Source organism: Choloepus didactylus, chromosome 21 (assembly GCF_015220235.1).
Source record: "Choloepus didactylus isolate mChoDid1 chromosome 21, mChoDid1.pri, whole genome shotgun sequence".
In the NCBI taxonomy this organism is placed as follows: Eukaryota; Metazoa; Chordata; class Mammalia; order Pilosa; family Megalonychidae; genus Choloepus; species Choloepus didactylus.
In genome coordinates this window covers 48,634,617-48,649,048 of record NC_051327.1, presented here as the reverse complement: position 1 = coordinate 48,649,048, position 14,432 = coordinate 48,634,617, and the positions used below count along the sequence as shown (strand labels likewise).

The following is a 14,432-nucleotide window of genomic DNA, read 5'->3' as shown; positions in this document are numbered from 1 at the left end:
CACAGGGCAGCCACCAGCAGAAACTGAGTAGTACCTGCCCCCCTATAGATGGGGCACGAGTTCCCTCTTGTTTACCACAGTCCCCACCACTCCCTTGAAAGCCCCAGTACTGAGGTTGAGTGTTGATTGCTGTTTAGCATCACTTGGGCTCCTGTTTCTCTTACCCCTGGCAGCTTTACACGTTTCCATTTCCTGCCTGGCTCATTGGAGCATTTGGATTTGTGGCCCATGCAGAGTGGAAGGGAATGGGCTTTGGTGTCAGACCAACTATTTATAACTGTGTGTCCTGGAGCTGGTAATGTAACCTCTCTGAGCTTTGGTTTCATCATCAATAAAACCTCCCAGGGCTGCTGAGAAAGAATGGGCTGCACAGTGTGTATCTCAGGTGCTCCATCATCAGGGGCTGTGTGCTTCAGCAAGGAACACCTGGTGGCAGGAGCCAGCCCAGGCCAGAGAAGTAGGAAAGAGCACTCAGTGGGAACCCAGCAGTCTGGGTCCAAAGCCTCAGCTTGGATGGGTTGCTTAACCTCTGGGTGCCCCTTATCTGCAAAGTAGGGTTGATGACGGTTCCTGCCTCTTAGGGTAATTGGTGAGGATTGACTGAGCCCGGGTTTGTAGGGCTTTTCAAGAGGAAGCAGTCACCTCCCTTATTCACACTGGCCACCACCAGGTCAGCAGGAGATGTGATGGTCACAATGCACAGTGGGCCCCTACAGTCACGGCCAATTCCACAATCCAGTTATTTCCTCCCAGTCCCATCCTCTGCCCTCCCCTGCTTCTCATCATGCCCATTTTTCCCAGCATCTCCTATAAATTCACCTGAGTAACCCATTCCACTTCCACTAAGCAAACCCTTTCATCGTTTCCAGAAGAATAGATTATTTCCCTTTGTTATGATCTTGCCCAGCAATTAGGAAGGACGTTGGGGTGGAGCTACCTCTGAAGAAAGGAGCTGCCTCAGGGGCTCAGGCCCAAGGATCCCTTGGGCTGAAGGTCACAGTCATCCAAACACTGGCTGGGGGTCTGTACAACCCTTCCCTGAGACGCCCCAGTTCTGGGGAATTCAGCAAGGCTAATGGCACCTTGTTGGTTTTGGGCTTCTGAGCTGTTGCCTTCACTGTGCAGTGCGGCTGGGGGTGATGTATGGGCTTTGGTTCACACTGTCCCCCTCAATCCTCACCCCCCCCCCCAAACACTTCTAGGCCTTAGATCTTTCTGCTGCTATCAGTGGATTAAGATTTATAGTTTCCTCAGCTTTGTAATACTTGGGTGGACAGCAGCCTAATCAGCAGAGCCGTCGTTTACCAAAATGCTGTCAGATTTGATGAACGTCATTGGCTCTTAGCGTTGAATTGGTAGTGAAGAGATTGGCCTTCTAGCAATTTACTGTGGGGTGGGCCTTCCTTAAAGGTCTCAAAAGCCAGTTCATTGCAATTATTAAAGCGAAAAGGCTTTGCTGTGCGCAACTGCTGCATCCGATTTCCTGTTGGTGGGCTGGGCAGCTCAGGCACCTTCATGAAAGTTCATAAGTGCACATGGGAAGCATTTGGGGCCCTTTTCTTTGTTTTCTTCTGAGTTGTGAAAAACCCTGCAGCGAGGATAATAAATAAAGAAACTCATAAAGCATCGGCTCTTTTCGGTGACCTTGCAGAACACAGCTGTCACCGTGAGTGCTGTCCTTGGTAAGAGATGAGACAAATCTGGGAAGAACATATCAAACCTGGCTTTGTGGGTGTCTGCAGGGCTGTCCTACCTCTAGAGGGACCCATTTACATACCGCACAACCTGCACAACCATACAGGGCAGCCGTCACTCAGCCTTGCTCTTTTATTATAATTGATGGTAAGCTTCAACGCACACGACTTGGGACACCTTGCCAAGAGGGACAGCAGATACACACAAATAACTCTGGGCTAAGTGTGGGCTGAGTATGAAGTAAGCTGGCCTTGCATGGCAAACTGGGACATGGGTGTTTGAGCGTGGGGGTTTTTAAATCCTGTCCTGGTGTAGCATCGATTGCAAGGGCCGACAGGGATCTGAGCACAACAAGTAGGCAGGAAAGAGCAGCCATTTAGAGACACCTACTCTGGGTGAAGCAGCGTGCCAAGCGGGAGCCAGCCAGGAGCGCAGGCATCTGCCCCATGCAAGGGTGGGAGGCAAGGCACGCTGCCCGGGGCTGGGACGGAGCCTGCCAGCCCTGCTCCTCCTGAGGAGGTGGGTGTGCTCTGTGGGCAGGGCTGCTCGAATCGCATCCCAGTGGCACACAGGAGCCTACCTGGGGCCGGGGGTGGGAGAGCAGGCCAGATGGAGGGAGTATTTATTCCTCTCTCCAGCACCCACTCAGCATTTAGAAACTCTTTCTGGACCACATTAATTCTGTCATGTGTTGCTTCATAAACCCGTTCTTCCATCATGTGTGCTGTGTGAACTCAAGGCCAGGGCATTGGTTTTTAAGTCTAAGTCTTTTTAAAAATATCTTGCCATGTTTTCAGAACCAGGTTTGCCATCACTACTCAGTGAAGATGTGCCGATTAAGTGCCGAAATGCCCCACTGCGAATTTGTCTCCTGACCCCGTGGCGAGGCGAGCAGTTGCCCTAAGTCTCCTAGGGAAGGGAGAGGGATGGGAAAACTACAGAAGGATGAGACATGTACACCCGGCCTCCCTTCCTTGGATGCTGCAGCCCTTTCTCTTAGTCAGGATTCAAAGCAGAGGCCAGCAGAGCTGTTTTCATCCCAACTCTCTTACTTGCCAGTGGGAGCTGCCCAATACAGGCACGGCTGGTTCCAAGTGCTTAAACAATGCAGCAGGACTTGTTTTGCATCTCCCAACTCAGCTTTTCCCCATTTTGCCCTATGCAGCCATGAGGGCCCCCAGCAGCTCCCCTCTTGCATTGTGTCTCATGCTGCTGTTACATCTCTTCTGCTTCCCTGAACCATCATGCTTGCCTGGGGGTGGGGGTGGCGGGAATTGAGAGCTTTGATTGGCCAGGCCAGGGTCACATCCTCCATCCACCCTGGAGGGAGTCAGTTCCCCACTTGATTGGGAGGTGGGTTGGAGAGAAGGGAATAGAAAGAGGTAGAGATTTCCCCCAAAGAAAACCAGGGTGCTTTTCCCGGAAGATGGGGAGTGCATGCTGGACGGGTAGAAACAACTGCAACCATCACAAAGCCTCCCAGCTCTCCTGATCTAGTACCCCTCAAACCTTACTGTGCATATAAATTGCTTGGGATCTTGCTGAAAGGTAGAGTCTCTGATGCAGTAGACCTGGGGTGGGGCCTGAGGTTCTGCATTTCCCACAAGTTCCCAGGAGAGGCCAATGCTATTGGTCCAGGGAAAGCGCTTGGAGTAGCTCTGCCCGGTGTCCTCCCCTCTCTGTGCCTCCATCCTGTCCTGCGCCTTTCTTCCCAGCTAGGAGTCCTCCTAGCATTTGGATGTTACTGAGCCATTCTGGAGGGTGGTGGGAGGGGTGGAGGAGCGCACTATCTCCAGAGGGTATCCCGGAAAATCCATCTTGGCAATGAACTTCAAAGCCTTTCTACAGCTTCATCTGGGCCCAAGGCAGGAAAGCCTCTAGGAATCTCCAGGCCTGGAAACCCCAGGTTTTTATGTATTCCTGTAGTGCTTTCCCTCCAAGGACCCCAGGCTGATGTTAACAAATACTCAGCAATTGGACCAAGCCTGGGAGGAAGCAACATCACCGGAGCCGGAACCCAGTGTCACAAGGCAGACGGCCAGGGGGGCAAGACAGCGTGGAGAAGCCCAGTGCTTGGGGAGGGTGGCCAGGAGCACGGGGTCCCTGACCCAGTAAGGGTGTCTCCCTCTGCCCCACTTCTCCTCCCTGTGCCACCACAGGGCCACTCTCTGGCTGCCTTTTGCAGCCCGTTACACACTCACTCTCCAAGATCTTTTCCTTGAAGGGTCTATAGCCCAGCCCATGCCTCCTTTTCTGCATGTTAGATAGTCTCAGGACGTTCTCTCATCCCTTTCTATTCTCCCCAAAGCCCAAGCTAGACTGGTTTATTCCTCACCTGCCTGTCGGGGTGGTGTAGCGTGTCTGTTTAGAGCAGGGGTTGGCAAATACAGCCCTTGGGCCAAATTCAGCCACAAGTGTTACTGCGATACAGAAAGGCTCATTTGTTTATATATTGTCCGTAACTTTTGTGTATTGTCCGTTCAGCCTGTAAAGCCTAAAATGTTTACTCTCTGACCCTTTATGGGAAATGTTGGTTCATCCCTGGTTTTGGGTAAGGCCTCTGGAGCCATACCACGAGGGTTCAAATCTAGGCTCTGCTGCTTCCTAGTTGGGTGTCCTTGGGCAAGTGGTTTCACCTTGTGCCTCAGTTTCCCATCTGTGAAAGGGGCATAGAAGTGGCATCAACTTCAGGGGTTGTTGTGGGGACTAAATGAGCGAAGGCCCTGAAGCCCTTGGAGCTGGGCTGGGTTTGCATTAAACGACATGGCACAGTGTGTGGCATTTAATACTCTGGGGGTGGGGGGTAGGGGGCTGCTCCCAGATGCATGCAGATGCAGGGCTGGTCCCGAGAGGGAGCACCTTCTTAAATTTTGCTCCCTCGTGCCTCTCTTGCCGCACCCTAGTCCCAGCCTAGCTCACTAGGTCACACAGCCAGCTTGGACACCAGCATCAGAGCAGTGAATGGTGTCTTCGGTTGATTGCCAGGTGACCTAGCCAGCTTGCTTTGGGGGGCCGCGTTGAATGACACGAACACTTGGAGGGAAGTTTGGCTGATGCTGTGTGAAGTAGCTCATCATGGCCCTACCATGCTGTTCGCCAAAGCCCCATGCCAAGGGCTCAAGCTGCGTCACTGCGTGTATCCTCACGGCTGTGCTGCAATGAGGGTGCCATTCACCGTGTTTTAGCAGATGGTGAAATTGGCGCTCAGAGAGGTTAGGCAACTTGCCCAAGGTCATACAGGGAATGAGCATCACTGTTCCAGGAATCCAATCTGGAGCAGCTCTCAGGTAACCGCAGAAAGATGTAGAACGTCCTAAGGAGGGTTAGCAAATAGGCTTGAGCTCAGCTGCATGTGGTGGAAACTGGACCATGGGACTTAGCCAGATTGTGTTTTTGTGTTTTTGTTGTTGTTTTCTTCTCTCACATAAACAACGCCTTCAGAGGCAGGCAGGCAGGCTGGGGGGACAAATGGGTGATGCCTCTGGGGACCCAGGTTCCTTCTGTTTTCCTTTGGCCATCCTAGCAGCTGGCTTTCTTCCTTGTTCTGACAACATGGCTGCCCTGCTCCTAAACAGTCCATCCGTGTTCCAGGCGGGGAGAAGGGCAGAAGGGTAAAGGACCAAAGCCCCATGTCTGCTGGGTCTGCCCTGATTACCAGAAGAACAGCTTTCTCAGAAGCTCCCCAATATAGACTTCCAGCCTTTGGCATTGGTGAGACCCAGGTCATATGGTGGCCATCCCCAGCTGCAAGGGCCTCCAGCGATGTGAGCATCTTAACGGGGCACTTCACCACCTCAGACAGAATCAAGGTTCTATTCCTAAGGGTGGAAAGGGCAGTGGACAGATATTGGGTAGTCAGAGAGCAGTGTGCAGAGAGGAACCAATGAATGTCATAGCTATGTGCGTATCGGAAGGTGAGGGGAAGTGGGAAGGCTTCCTGGAGGAGGTGACATTTGAGTTGATTCTCCAAAGCTAGGTAGGGCTTGAATACAGAGAGAATGGCATTAAGGTTGGGAGAACAGTGTGAGCAAAGGCATAGAGTGGGGAGAGCTTAGGGCACATGTGAGGTATAAATCACAAATAACAGAGACCCTATTCACATTGGTTTATATGAAGAAATTTCAGTAGTGCTTCAGGCATGGCTGGATCCAGGGGTCTGAACAAATCCACGAGGATTCTGCTTCTGTCTCTCAGCCCTGTGTTCTCTTTTAGGGGTCCTGCCTAACAGCTGTGTCCCCAGTAACTCCTGGCATACCTCCTTTTAGCTTAGCACCCCTGCAGGAAGAGAGCACCCCCTGCTCCCCCCAGTGTCCTAGCAGAAATCCTAGGCTATTCTCATTGGCCTACCTTCAGGCCCGTTCCCCTCCCTGAACCAGCTGGCCAGAGCATGTTCTGAGGGATGGGATGGACTGACTAGTCAGACCTGAATCATATTCCCATCCCTGGGCCACATGTGGACTGAGAGTGGAGGAGGGAAACAGGCCGCAGAATAACATGAAGGAGGTGTTTCTTGAATGATGGGGAATGATGCTGAACTGGCAAAACTGCAGATACTCAGAACACAGGTAGCAATTCCACTTGGCCTAATTGTCAGGTATGCAATTAAACTTGCAGGAATCAACGTAGGAAATATTGGCTGGGGCCAGGTTGTAGAGCACTTTGCGAGCTGGGTGTGCCTGTTCGGGTACAGGGTTGGCTACTGTGGCAGGAAGACCCAAATAAGAGTGTCTTAGACAACATGAGAGCCCATATCTCTCTGAAACAGCAGTTCTGTAGTGGGCAGTCACCCCTGTTCCAGGAGGTCACTGAGGAACCCAAGTGCTGTTCTGCCGCTCCGCCATCCTCTGGGTGTTGTCTTCCTCCCCACAGGCCACCCAGCTCACCTCTGCCTCCACATTCCAGCAGACAGGATGGAGAGCAGGGCAGAGGGAGGCCTTTCCCTTCCCTTTGAGGGATTTGGGTACACCCAGACCTCAAGGACCAGAATATATTTGCATGATCCCACCCAGAAGAGGAGAATAGATATTCGGGGACAACCCAAAGCCTGCCACGCCAGGCCGAGGAGCGTGCTTCCCAAAGCATGAGCCAAGGAATGTGTTTTAGTTTGCCAGGCTGCTCGAAGCAGATAACCATGAAATGGGTTGGCTCATTAACAAATGGGAATTTGTTAGCTTGTAGTTTGAGGCCATGAGAATGTCCAAATCAAGGCATCATGAAGGCGATGCTTTCATCCCGAAGACTGGCTACCGGCAATCCCTGGGTCCTCTGTCACCCTGCAAGGCACGTGGCAGTGTCTGCAGGTCTCTCCCTTGTCTTCTAGATTTCCTTGCTTTCAGCTTCTTGCTTCTGTGGCTTTCTCTCTTTGTCTGAATTTCATTCTCTTATAAAGGGCTCTAGTAAAAGGATTAAGATCCACTCTAGGTCCTACTTACAATAAGTTCATACCGCAGGAATGGATTAGCTTTAAGAACATGATTTTCTAGGGTACATATAGTTCCCAACCACCACAGAATGCTAGAAGGAAGAGACACCCCACTACAGTTTCCATGGACCAAGAATTTTGGGATGTGTTTCATACTATCGCTCATTCTCGCTCATTCTCGGATACTACAATGTATGTATATGGGGCGGGAGAAGGGACCTATTAAAATCCCTGAGAAGTCCTGCAGAAAAATCCCGGGGTTTCCCAAACCTATTTGATTTACCCAGCCCCATTGAGGAGGTTTAACATTATTTAAATTCTACTGATAAATTATTTCAGAATAAAAAATTGTAAAAAATATTCTGCTAAACCCACTTGGGACTGTAGGAACCGTGAGATTTTTGAGCAGGGGTAGCATACAGGCTGGCCCAGGCAAGGTGGATGCCAGGCCATTGTCCATCAGGACACAATGGCCGTTCTGTGCAGACAACCACTGCTAAAATCGTGGCCCCTCCAATCAAATCCTTGGGGTGTACCCCTGAAGTGTTAGTTCTTGCTCCTTGGAGGAATGAGGGAGCTCATCTCACCACGAGCTAAATGGTTTGAATTTTTACAGAAATCTGTGCAGATCAGAACAGAAGCTGGTCCCCGGCTCCACATCGAACCGCCTCTGGACTATTCGGAAGATTTTGAGCCCTGTGGGGATGCGGATGCCAGGGAAAAGGAGGATTCTGGGGATGGCACAGAGGTAGGAACTGGCCTTGGCTTTGTGTTGGGGGCTCCTGAGGAAGGATGAGGCTCATGCTGTTGGGCTCTCGGGGGGCATATTCTAACCCTTACTTATTCCTTCCCTCACTCGCCGCCGTGTTCCTTCATGCTTGCGTTCAGTCAACACACCATAATGAGCATACAAACCCTGCACTAGATACTCTGCTGGATACTCAGGAAGGCTGGTCTCTGATTGAACAGCATTCAATCCCTCTACCTCAAGAGAGCTGAGAGCTGAGGGCAAAGAATGGTGGGAACAGAGGAGGAAGAATATCTGAGAGGGCTTCCTAGAAGAGGTGACATGTGCCTTAGGTCCTAGCAGCTGGATAAGAGTTAGAGGGGCAAGAAGGTGAGGGTAGGCAGGCAGAGCTGCTATTCAGCCTGTATGCACCTGGATACGTGCAGGTACCTGTTGTTAAATATTTTGAATATCACCCCATCCCCACCCCACCCCTGGGCAACAGAAACCACACATATAAACACCCGAAGGGCCTGTGTTGCAGTGGCTCGAGTCCTCGATGATACAGCAGCTGATAGAGTTGACAACTGGGACATTTTACTCCCTTTTCTCAAATTGTCCTTTCATTACCGAAATCCTTTGAACTGCGATAATATATCCCAGTGTTTCATTCAACAAACATTTGTCGAGTGCATACTATTGAGCATCAGGCTCTGCCCTAGGCCCCAGAGATGTAGAAACGAACAAACCTGACAAGGTGCCTAGTCTTAAGTACCTTGCTTTCCAGAGGAAGAGACAGACAATAAAAAATAAAACCAAGAAATAAATAAATGGGATAAGTTCTACAAAGAAAACGGAAAAGGGAGATGGGACAGCAAGCTGGTGTGAGAGAATAGCGTGACATAGCATTGCAAGGGCAGGTTTCCCTCAGGTGTACCATTTCATCTGAAACCTAGTTGCCGAGAAAGCACCAGCCTGGCAACAAGTGATGGGAAAAGCATTGTGGGCAGGGAACAGCAAGTGCCAACACCAAGAGGCTGAGCTTGTTCAAGGAGCAGAATACAGGCACATTGTAAGCAAATGTTGGGGAGGGGGAAGAGTAGGATGAGGTTAGGTTGGAGGGGGTGGTAAGGGCAGATCAGGCAGCGCATGGTAGGCCTGGCACAGGGGCGGGACAGGGGAGGATTGAATTTTGTAAAAGGGCATCGCTTTTATACTTAGAGGGAGTATTTGGATCAGCTCTGTGGTATATATACCACGAGGCATGGCAGGTCCAAGTCAAATTGCTAAGTCAGACCCCACGACCATTTGCCAGAGTAGCATTTGTACAGCTGTGGATTCAGGCTGCAGATTCTGTAGTCTGACCAGAAGGGCAGAATCTTGCTTCCACATTTGCTTCTGTACCAAAAAAACTGCTTTTAAGAAATGAAAATGATTAGTAAAGGAGATAAGAATGTTGCCCATGAAACATCCCTCTGATTTTTTTGCATGTTTGTGTTTCCTTATTTGCTCATAAAGGAAGGATAGGTAAGGAGCAAGGATGTTTCACATCCTGCTTTCAGAAAGTCTGAGATTAAATTGAAAATTGTTGTCCTCTTGGGGGGGGGGGGGGGCTTTCCTATGGAATGACCCAGTGTTTCCCTACCCAGTCCATAAAAATGGGATTTTACAGTAGGCAAAATTGTGGACTTAATTGCCTTTAACCCTCACCTCCCACCCAGAACACACACACACACACACACACACACACACACACACTTCCTTTTGAATCAACCAAACTGTCCCCTACTCAGGATCAGTCTGTGCATAAGAGCTGTCAGTTTCTCTTAATTTGGGAGACTGGTTTTAGCCAATTTGTGCCTGTTGCAGTCCCCAACCCACCCCAGTGTCACAGAATGCATGCCCCCCCTTCAAGCAAGAGGCCCTGGTGGCCCCCCTTTTCCCTCTGACCGAGCAGTAGGCACCTCCTGTTAAATGAACATGTATTCCTTCCTCTGCAAGCTCCCAGGTTCCCTGCAACACAAAGCCTGGTCCCTCACAAGCTATTAAGTCCCATTAGCATTCCTGGATGCCTGTGCTCTGAATCAGCCCACCAGCACTTAATTTTCTCCACTGTGAGCACTTGATTATATTTCTTTCTTTCCTTTTTCTCCCCACCCCCATCTTGAGGGCACACTCCATAAGACTTCACAGTCAATTTCCCCTTGGAGTTATTTTCCTGCTAAGTGAAAGAGTAAAATGGCAATGCCAGTTTTCAGCAAAGGCAGAAAGCCTGAAGAGATGCAGTCTGAACAGGGAAAGGGACAAAAAGCACGTGGCTAAATATACTCAGCCACCTCACACTCTTTGCAAGCACAGCTTGAAATGGAGCAAAAGAAAATCCATGCCCGCATACGTACTTTCCACCTGACCTTCACTGTTGAAACATTCAAGTTTTTTCCGCCCTCAGTCATATTCTTAGTGAACTTCAATTTCTTGGTGGCTCAGAGTTCAGGGACCAGCATGCTGTGGACATGTTCTGTTGGCCTCCACTGTTGGCGTGCGTGGTGCTTTTTAAAAAAATGTGAATTACCAGCTGACATTTAAGAATCAGGAGATTTCATATAAAACCTGCAATTGGAGCTTCTCTTTAAAAATGAGAAGATACAGGGGGCACATACTTAGATGGCAGCGGGGAGCTGGAGCTGAGGAGTGTCTGTCCCCTCAGGCACGTGCAGGCCCATTGGCCACAGTTTCCCACATCTCTCTACGGTCCCAGGCACTGTTCTAGGTGCTGAAAATAAAATAGTGAACCAAAACCACCTTCATGGAGTGGGGAGACGGGCAATGAACAAATAGATCATGTGTCAGGTGATGAGAATGCTTATACAAAAAGTAAACAGGGTAAAGGGATAGAGAGAGATGGGCAGGCACTGCTATTTTTTATGGAGGGTGCAGGGAGGTCTCCTTGATGAGGTGATATTCAGACAGGGACCTCAAGGAGGTGAGGGCATTCTAGGTCCAGCAAGAGATGGGCAGAGGCCCTGTGACGTGCAGTAGGACAGCCAGGAAGCCAGCGTGGCTGGGGCTGAGTGAGCAAGGGGACGAGGTGAAGACAGAGAAGCAGCCGTGAGCCAGATCACATGGGGCTTTGAGGGCCGTGGTAAAGATATTAGATTCCACTTTGACCCAGGTGGGAAGCCATGGCAGGGTTTTGAGCAGCTTAGCAACTCCAGCAAAAGGAGGTACGTCTCTCCAGAGACCGCTGCCAAAATTCCTGGCTTTAGTGGCCCCGACTTTCCTTGGTTTGTGGGCTGTGTGCTGCAGTGGTTGATATCAGCTCCATTTAAATGAACTCAGCTCCGTTTAAGTAGCAGGAATGGAGCAAAGTTTGCATTTTTTAAATCTATTATTGGAATACCTTTTTTTCCTGATAATGCGTGATCAGTATAAAAAATGCAAATGATACAAAGAAAAGACCTTTCATAATCCTACCACCCCAGAGGTACTTGCCGTGAATAGGTGGATGTCTAATCATCCCAGTAAAAAATGCATATATTAAACATGTCTAAGAGAAGATAGTTGATCTGGATTGTTCTGCTCCTGGCCCATTCACAATGAATAGTGTTCCCCAAGTTTAGATCTTACATGTCTCTCAGAGCATGATGGTTGATGGGAAGACTTGACCACCCCAACATCTGGAATGCCTTATTTGTATGGCTTTCCATTGTGTGGCTCCTGGAGTGGGATGAGTAGATTATTTTTCCCCAATTACAATTCAGTGTGTTAAAGTTGACACAACCACGTGTTCCCCGCAGGTTTGCCATTCGCCCGTCACAGCTCACCCACCCTGTCTGCACTGTGGGGACTGGGTGGTGGTGACATCCCCGGCCAAGCATCCCTTGGTGTCATAGCCACCTCCCCACCCCAGGCAGGGTTCTGCCACAAATCCCTTCCATCGCCCTTCATTAATTTCAGTGGCGAGACTAAATGATGAGGCATCGCTTTTAGGGCAGTTCCTTTGTTTGGGTGCTTCTGCTGTTTGGGGCTACCATACGAATAACCTTTGAGTGTCATTTGTTTTTCTTTTTTATTTGTGTTTTAACATAAATGGGATTGTACCATACCTACTACTTGGAGATCCCACTTTGGGGCATATCATCAACAATGTGTCATGACCATCTGTCCTTACCAGTGCTCAGCCACTGTGGAGTCCGACAAGCTCAGGGCACCTGTTTTGGGAGTTGGCAGCCTGAGTTTGAATCCTGGTCCATGTACCACCTGTGTGACTGCGGTGGCATTTGTAAAGCAGGGATGGGCACCCTCAGACCTGCTGTGGGGGCAGAGCAGAGAATGACTTGGTGAGGAGTGAGATGGGAGGCAGGGAGAACACTAGGGAAGACGAAGCCCAGGCGAGGGTGTCGGGAACAGGAAGTTGCCTTCACCAGGCCCAGTTCTGTGTGCTTGTCCCTAGGATGCCAAGTCTCCCACTAGCACTGCACCCTGCGAGTTTAGCTTCTCTCTTCTGAACACACGTGGACATCCTGACCCTCCAAGCAATACCGACAAAGAAAGGATCCTCTTAACTACTCAGGATGTAATGGTAAGCTCAGTTTTCAGCATCCCACCCGTGAAGAGCCAGAATCTTTTCTGCCGCCAAACAGCTGGGCCCTGGCAGGGGCCCCATGTGAGATTCGTCATTTACCCCTGGTAAAGCGGCACACATGAACAGCAAAAAACCTCTGACCTATCCACCAGAAGGTTTAAAGCAACACACAAGAGATTGTATTTAACGAGGTTATTTTTTTAAATAACAAAAGCTCACGTGAAACGAGCACTTCCTGAGTGCCAGGTAGCGTGCTGAGGGTGTAACAACCATCAACACATTAGGTCTGTGAGCCGAGAGTGAAGGATTTTCATTCTCATTTTATAGTTGGAGGAAACAGAGCACTAGAGAAGTGCCATGGCTGGCCCAGGCCTCAGAGCCGGGATGGGAAGCCCAACTCAATGACTCTGTGTTCTTTGGAAGGAAAAATCGCAGGCTGGGAATTTGCACTGGCAGGTTTTTGCTTCCGAAAGTGCCTGGCTCTCCAAAGGTATACGGTCGGTTGTGAATATAATTGATGCTCTGCCTGGGAGCAAAGTATTCAGAGGTGGCCATCCATCAGTGATGCCTTACAGTGTTTCAAACAGTTATAAAAAGAGGACCTCTCCTCAGCAGAATATCTCCCTGATGAATCCCTAGCTGAGAACATTCATTAAAAAATGCTTTTCAAAAATATGCCAGACCCAAACTGAGGCACAGTCTACCAAACAACTGACCTGGACTCTGCAAAAAATGTCATTGGCATGAAAGACAAAGAAAGCCTAGGAATCTGTTCCAGATTAAAAGAGGGTAAAGAGATAGAACAGCTAAATGCAATGTGACATCCTGGATTAGGAAAAAGATTGCTACAAATGTAAGGATAGTGTCTTGGCTTGCCAGACTGCTATGACAAATGCCACACAGTGAGTTGGCTTAAACAACGAGAACAGTTTTGGAAGCTTGAAGTCCAACATCAAGGCATCAGCAAGGCCAGGCTTTCTCCTTGAAGTCTGTAAGATTCTGGTGCTGGCTTGCCGCAATCCTTGGGGTTCCTTGGCTTGCATCTCTGCTTCCTGTCACATGGTAAGCTCCCTTTCCTTGTGTCTGCTCTTCTGGTTGCCCTGAATTCCAGCTTTCTCGTGTCTGTCACCAACCATTGGCTTCCGGTTTCTTCTCTTTGCAAGATCTCTGGGAACATGAATGAATTTGGTTGGGCCATACCTTAACTAAAAATAATGTCTCCAGAGGTCCTTTTTACAGTGGGTTCACAATTCAGGAACATAGATGAAGATTAAGAATATGTCAGTGTTAGGGCACATAATTCAATCTACCACAGATAGTTTGGGGATAATTAACAAAATCTGAGAGTGGGCTATATCATTTTAGATAGTAGTATTGTGCCAATGTTAAGTTTCCTGCTTTTGATCATTATACTGGGGTTAGGTAAGAGAAAGTCCTTGTTCTCAGGAGATACGTGCTGAAGTATGCTGCGAGGAGGAGTCATGATGTCCACAAGTTATGCATAACTGGTTCAGCAAAACAATAAATAATATGTATACATAGGGAAAGAATGAGAGAGTGGGAAAGTGTTTCGGCTTGCTAAAGCTGCTGGAATGTAATATACCATAAATGGATTGACTTTTATAAAGGGGATTTATTAGGTTACAAATTTATAGTTCTAAGGCCATAGAAGTGTCCAAACTAAGTCATCAACAAGAGGATACCTTCACTGAAGAAAGGCCAATGGCATCTGGAACACCTCTGTCAGCTAGGAAGGCACTTGGCTGGTGTCTGCTGGTCCTTTGATCCCAGGTTGCATTGCTTTCAGCTTCTGATTCCAATGGCTTTCTCTTTAAGCATCTGTGGGTTCTCACTTAGCTTTTCTGGGGTGAACTCTGTCCTTCGTCTCTTAGCTTGACATCTCCAAACATCTTTCTGTCTGCATCTCCAAGCCGCTGGGTCTGTGTCAGCCCCTGAGCTGTCTTAAGGACTCCAGTAAACTAATTAAGACCCACCTTGAATGG

General features: G+C 49.2%; 1 protein-coding gene across 1 annotated transcript in view; it reads left to right on the top strand.

Annotated features, from left to right (window-relative positions):
- The window catches only part of LOC119517380 (katanin interacting protein), a 185,456-nt gene that overhangs the window by 55,928 nt on the left and 115,096 nt on the right, over positions 1–14,432 (top strand). Inside the window, 1 exon segment of the mRNA XM_037813957.1 lies at positions 7,734–7,865. Coding sequence (XP_037669885.1) covers positions 7,734–7,865 — 132 coding nt within the window.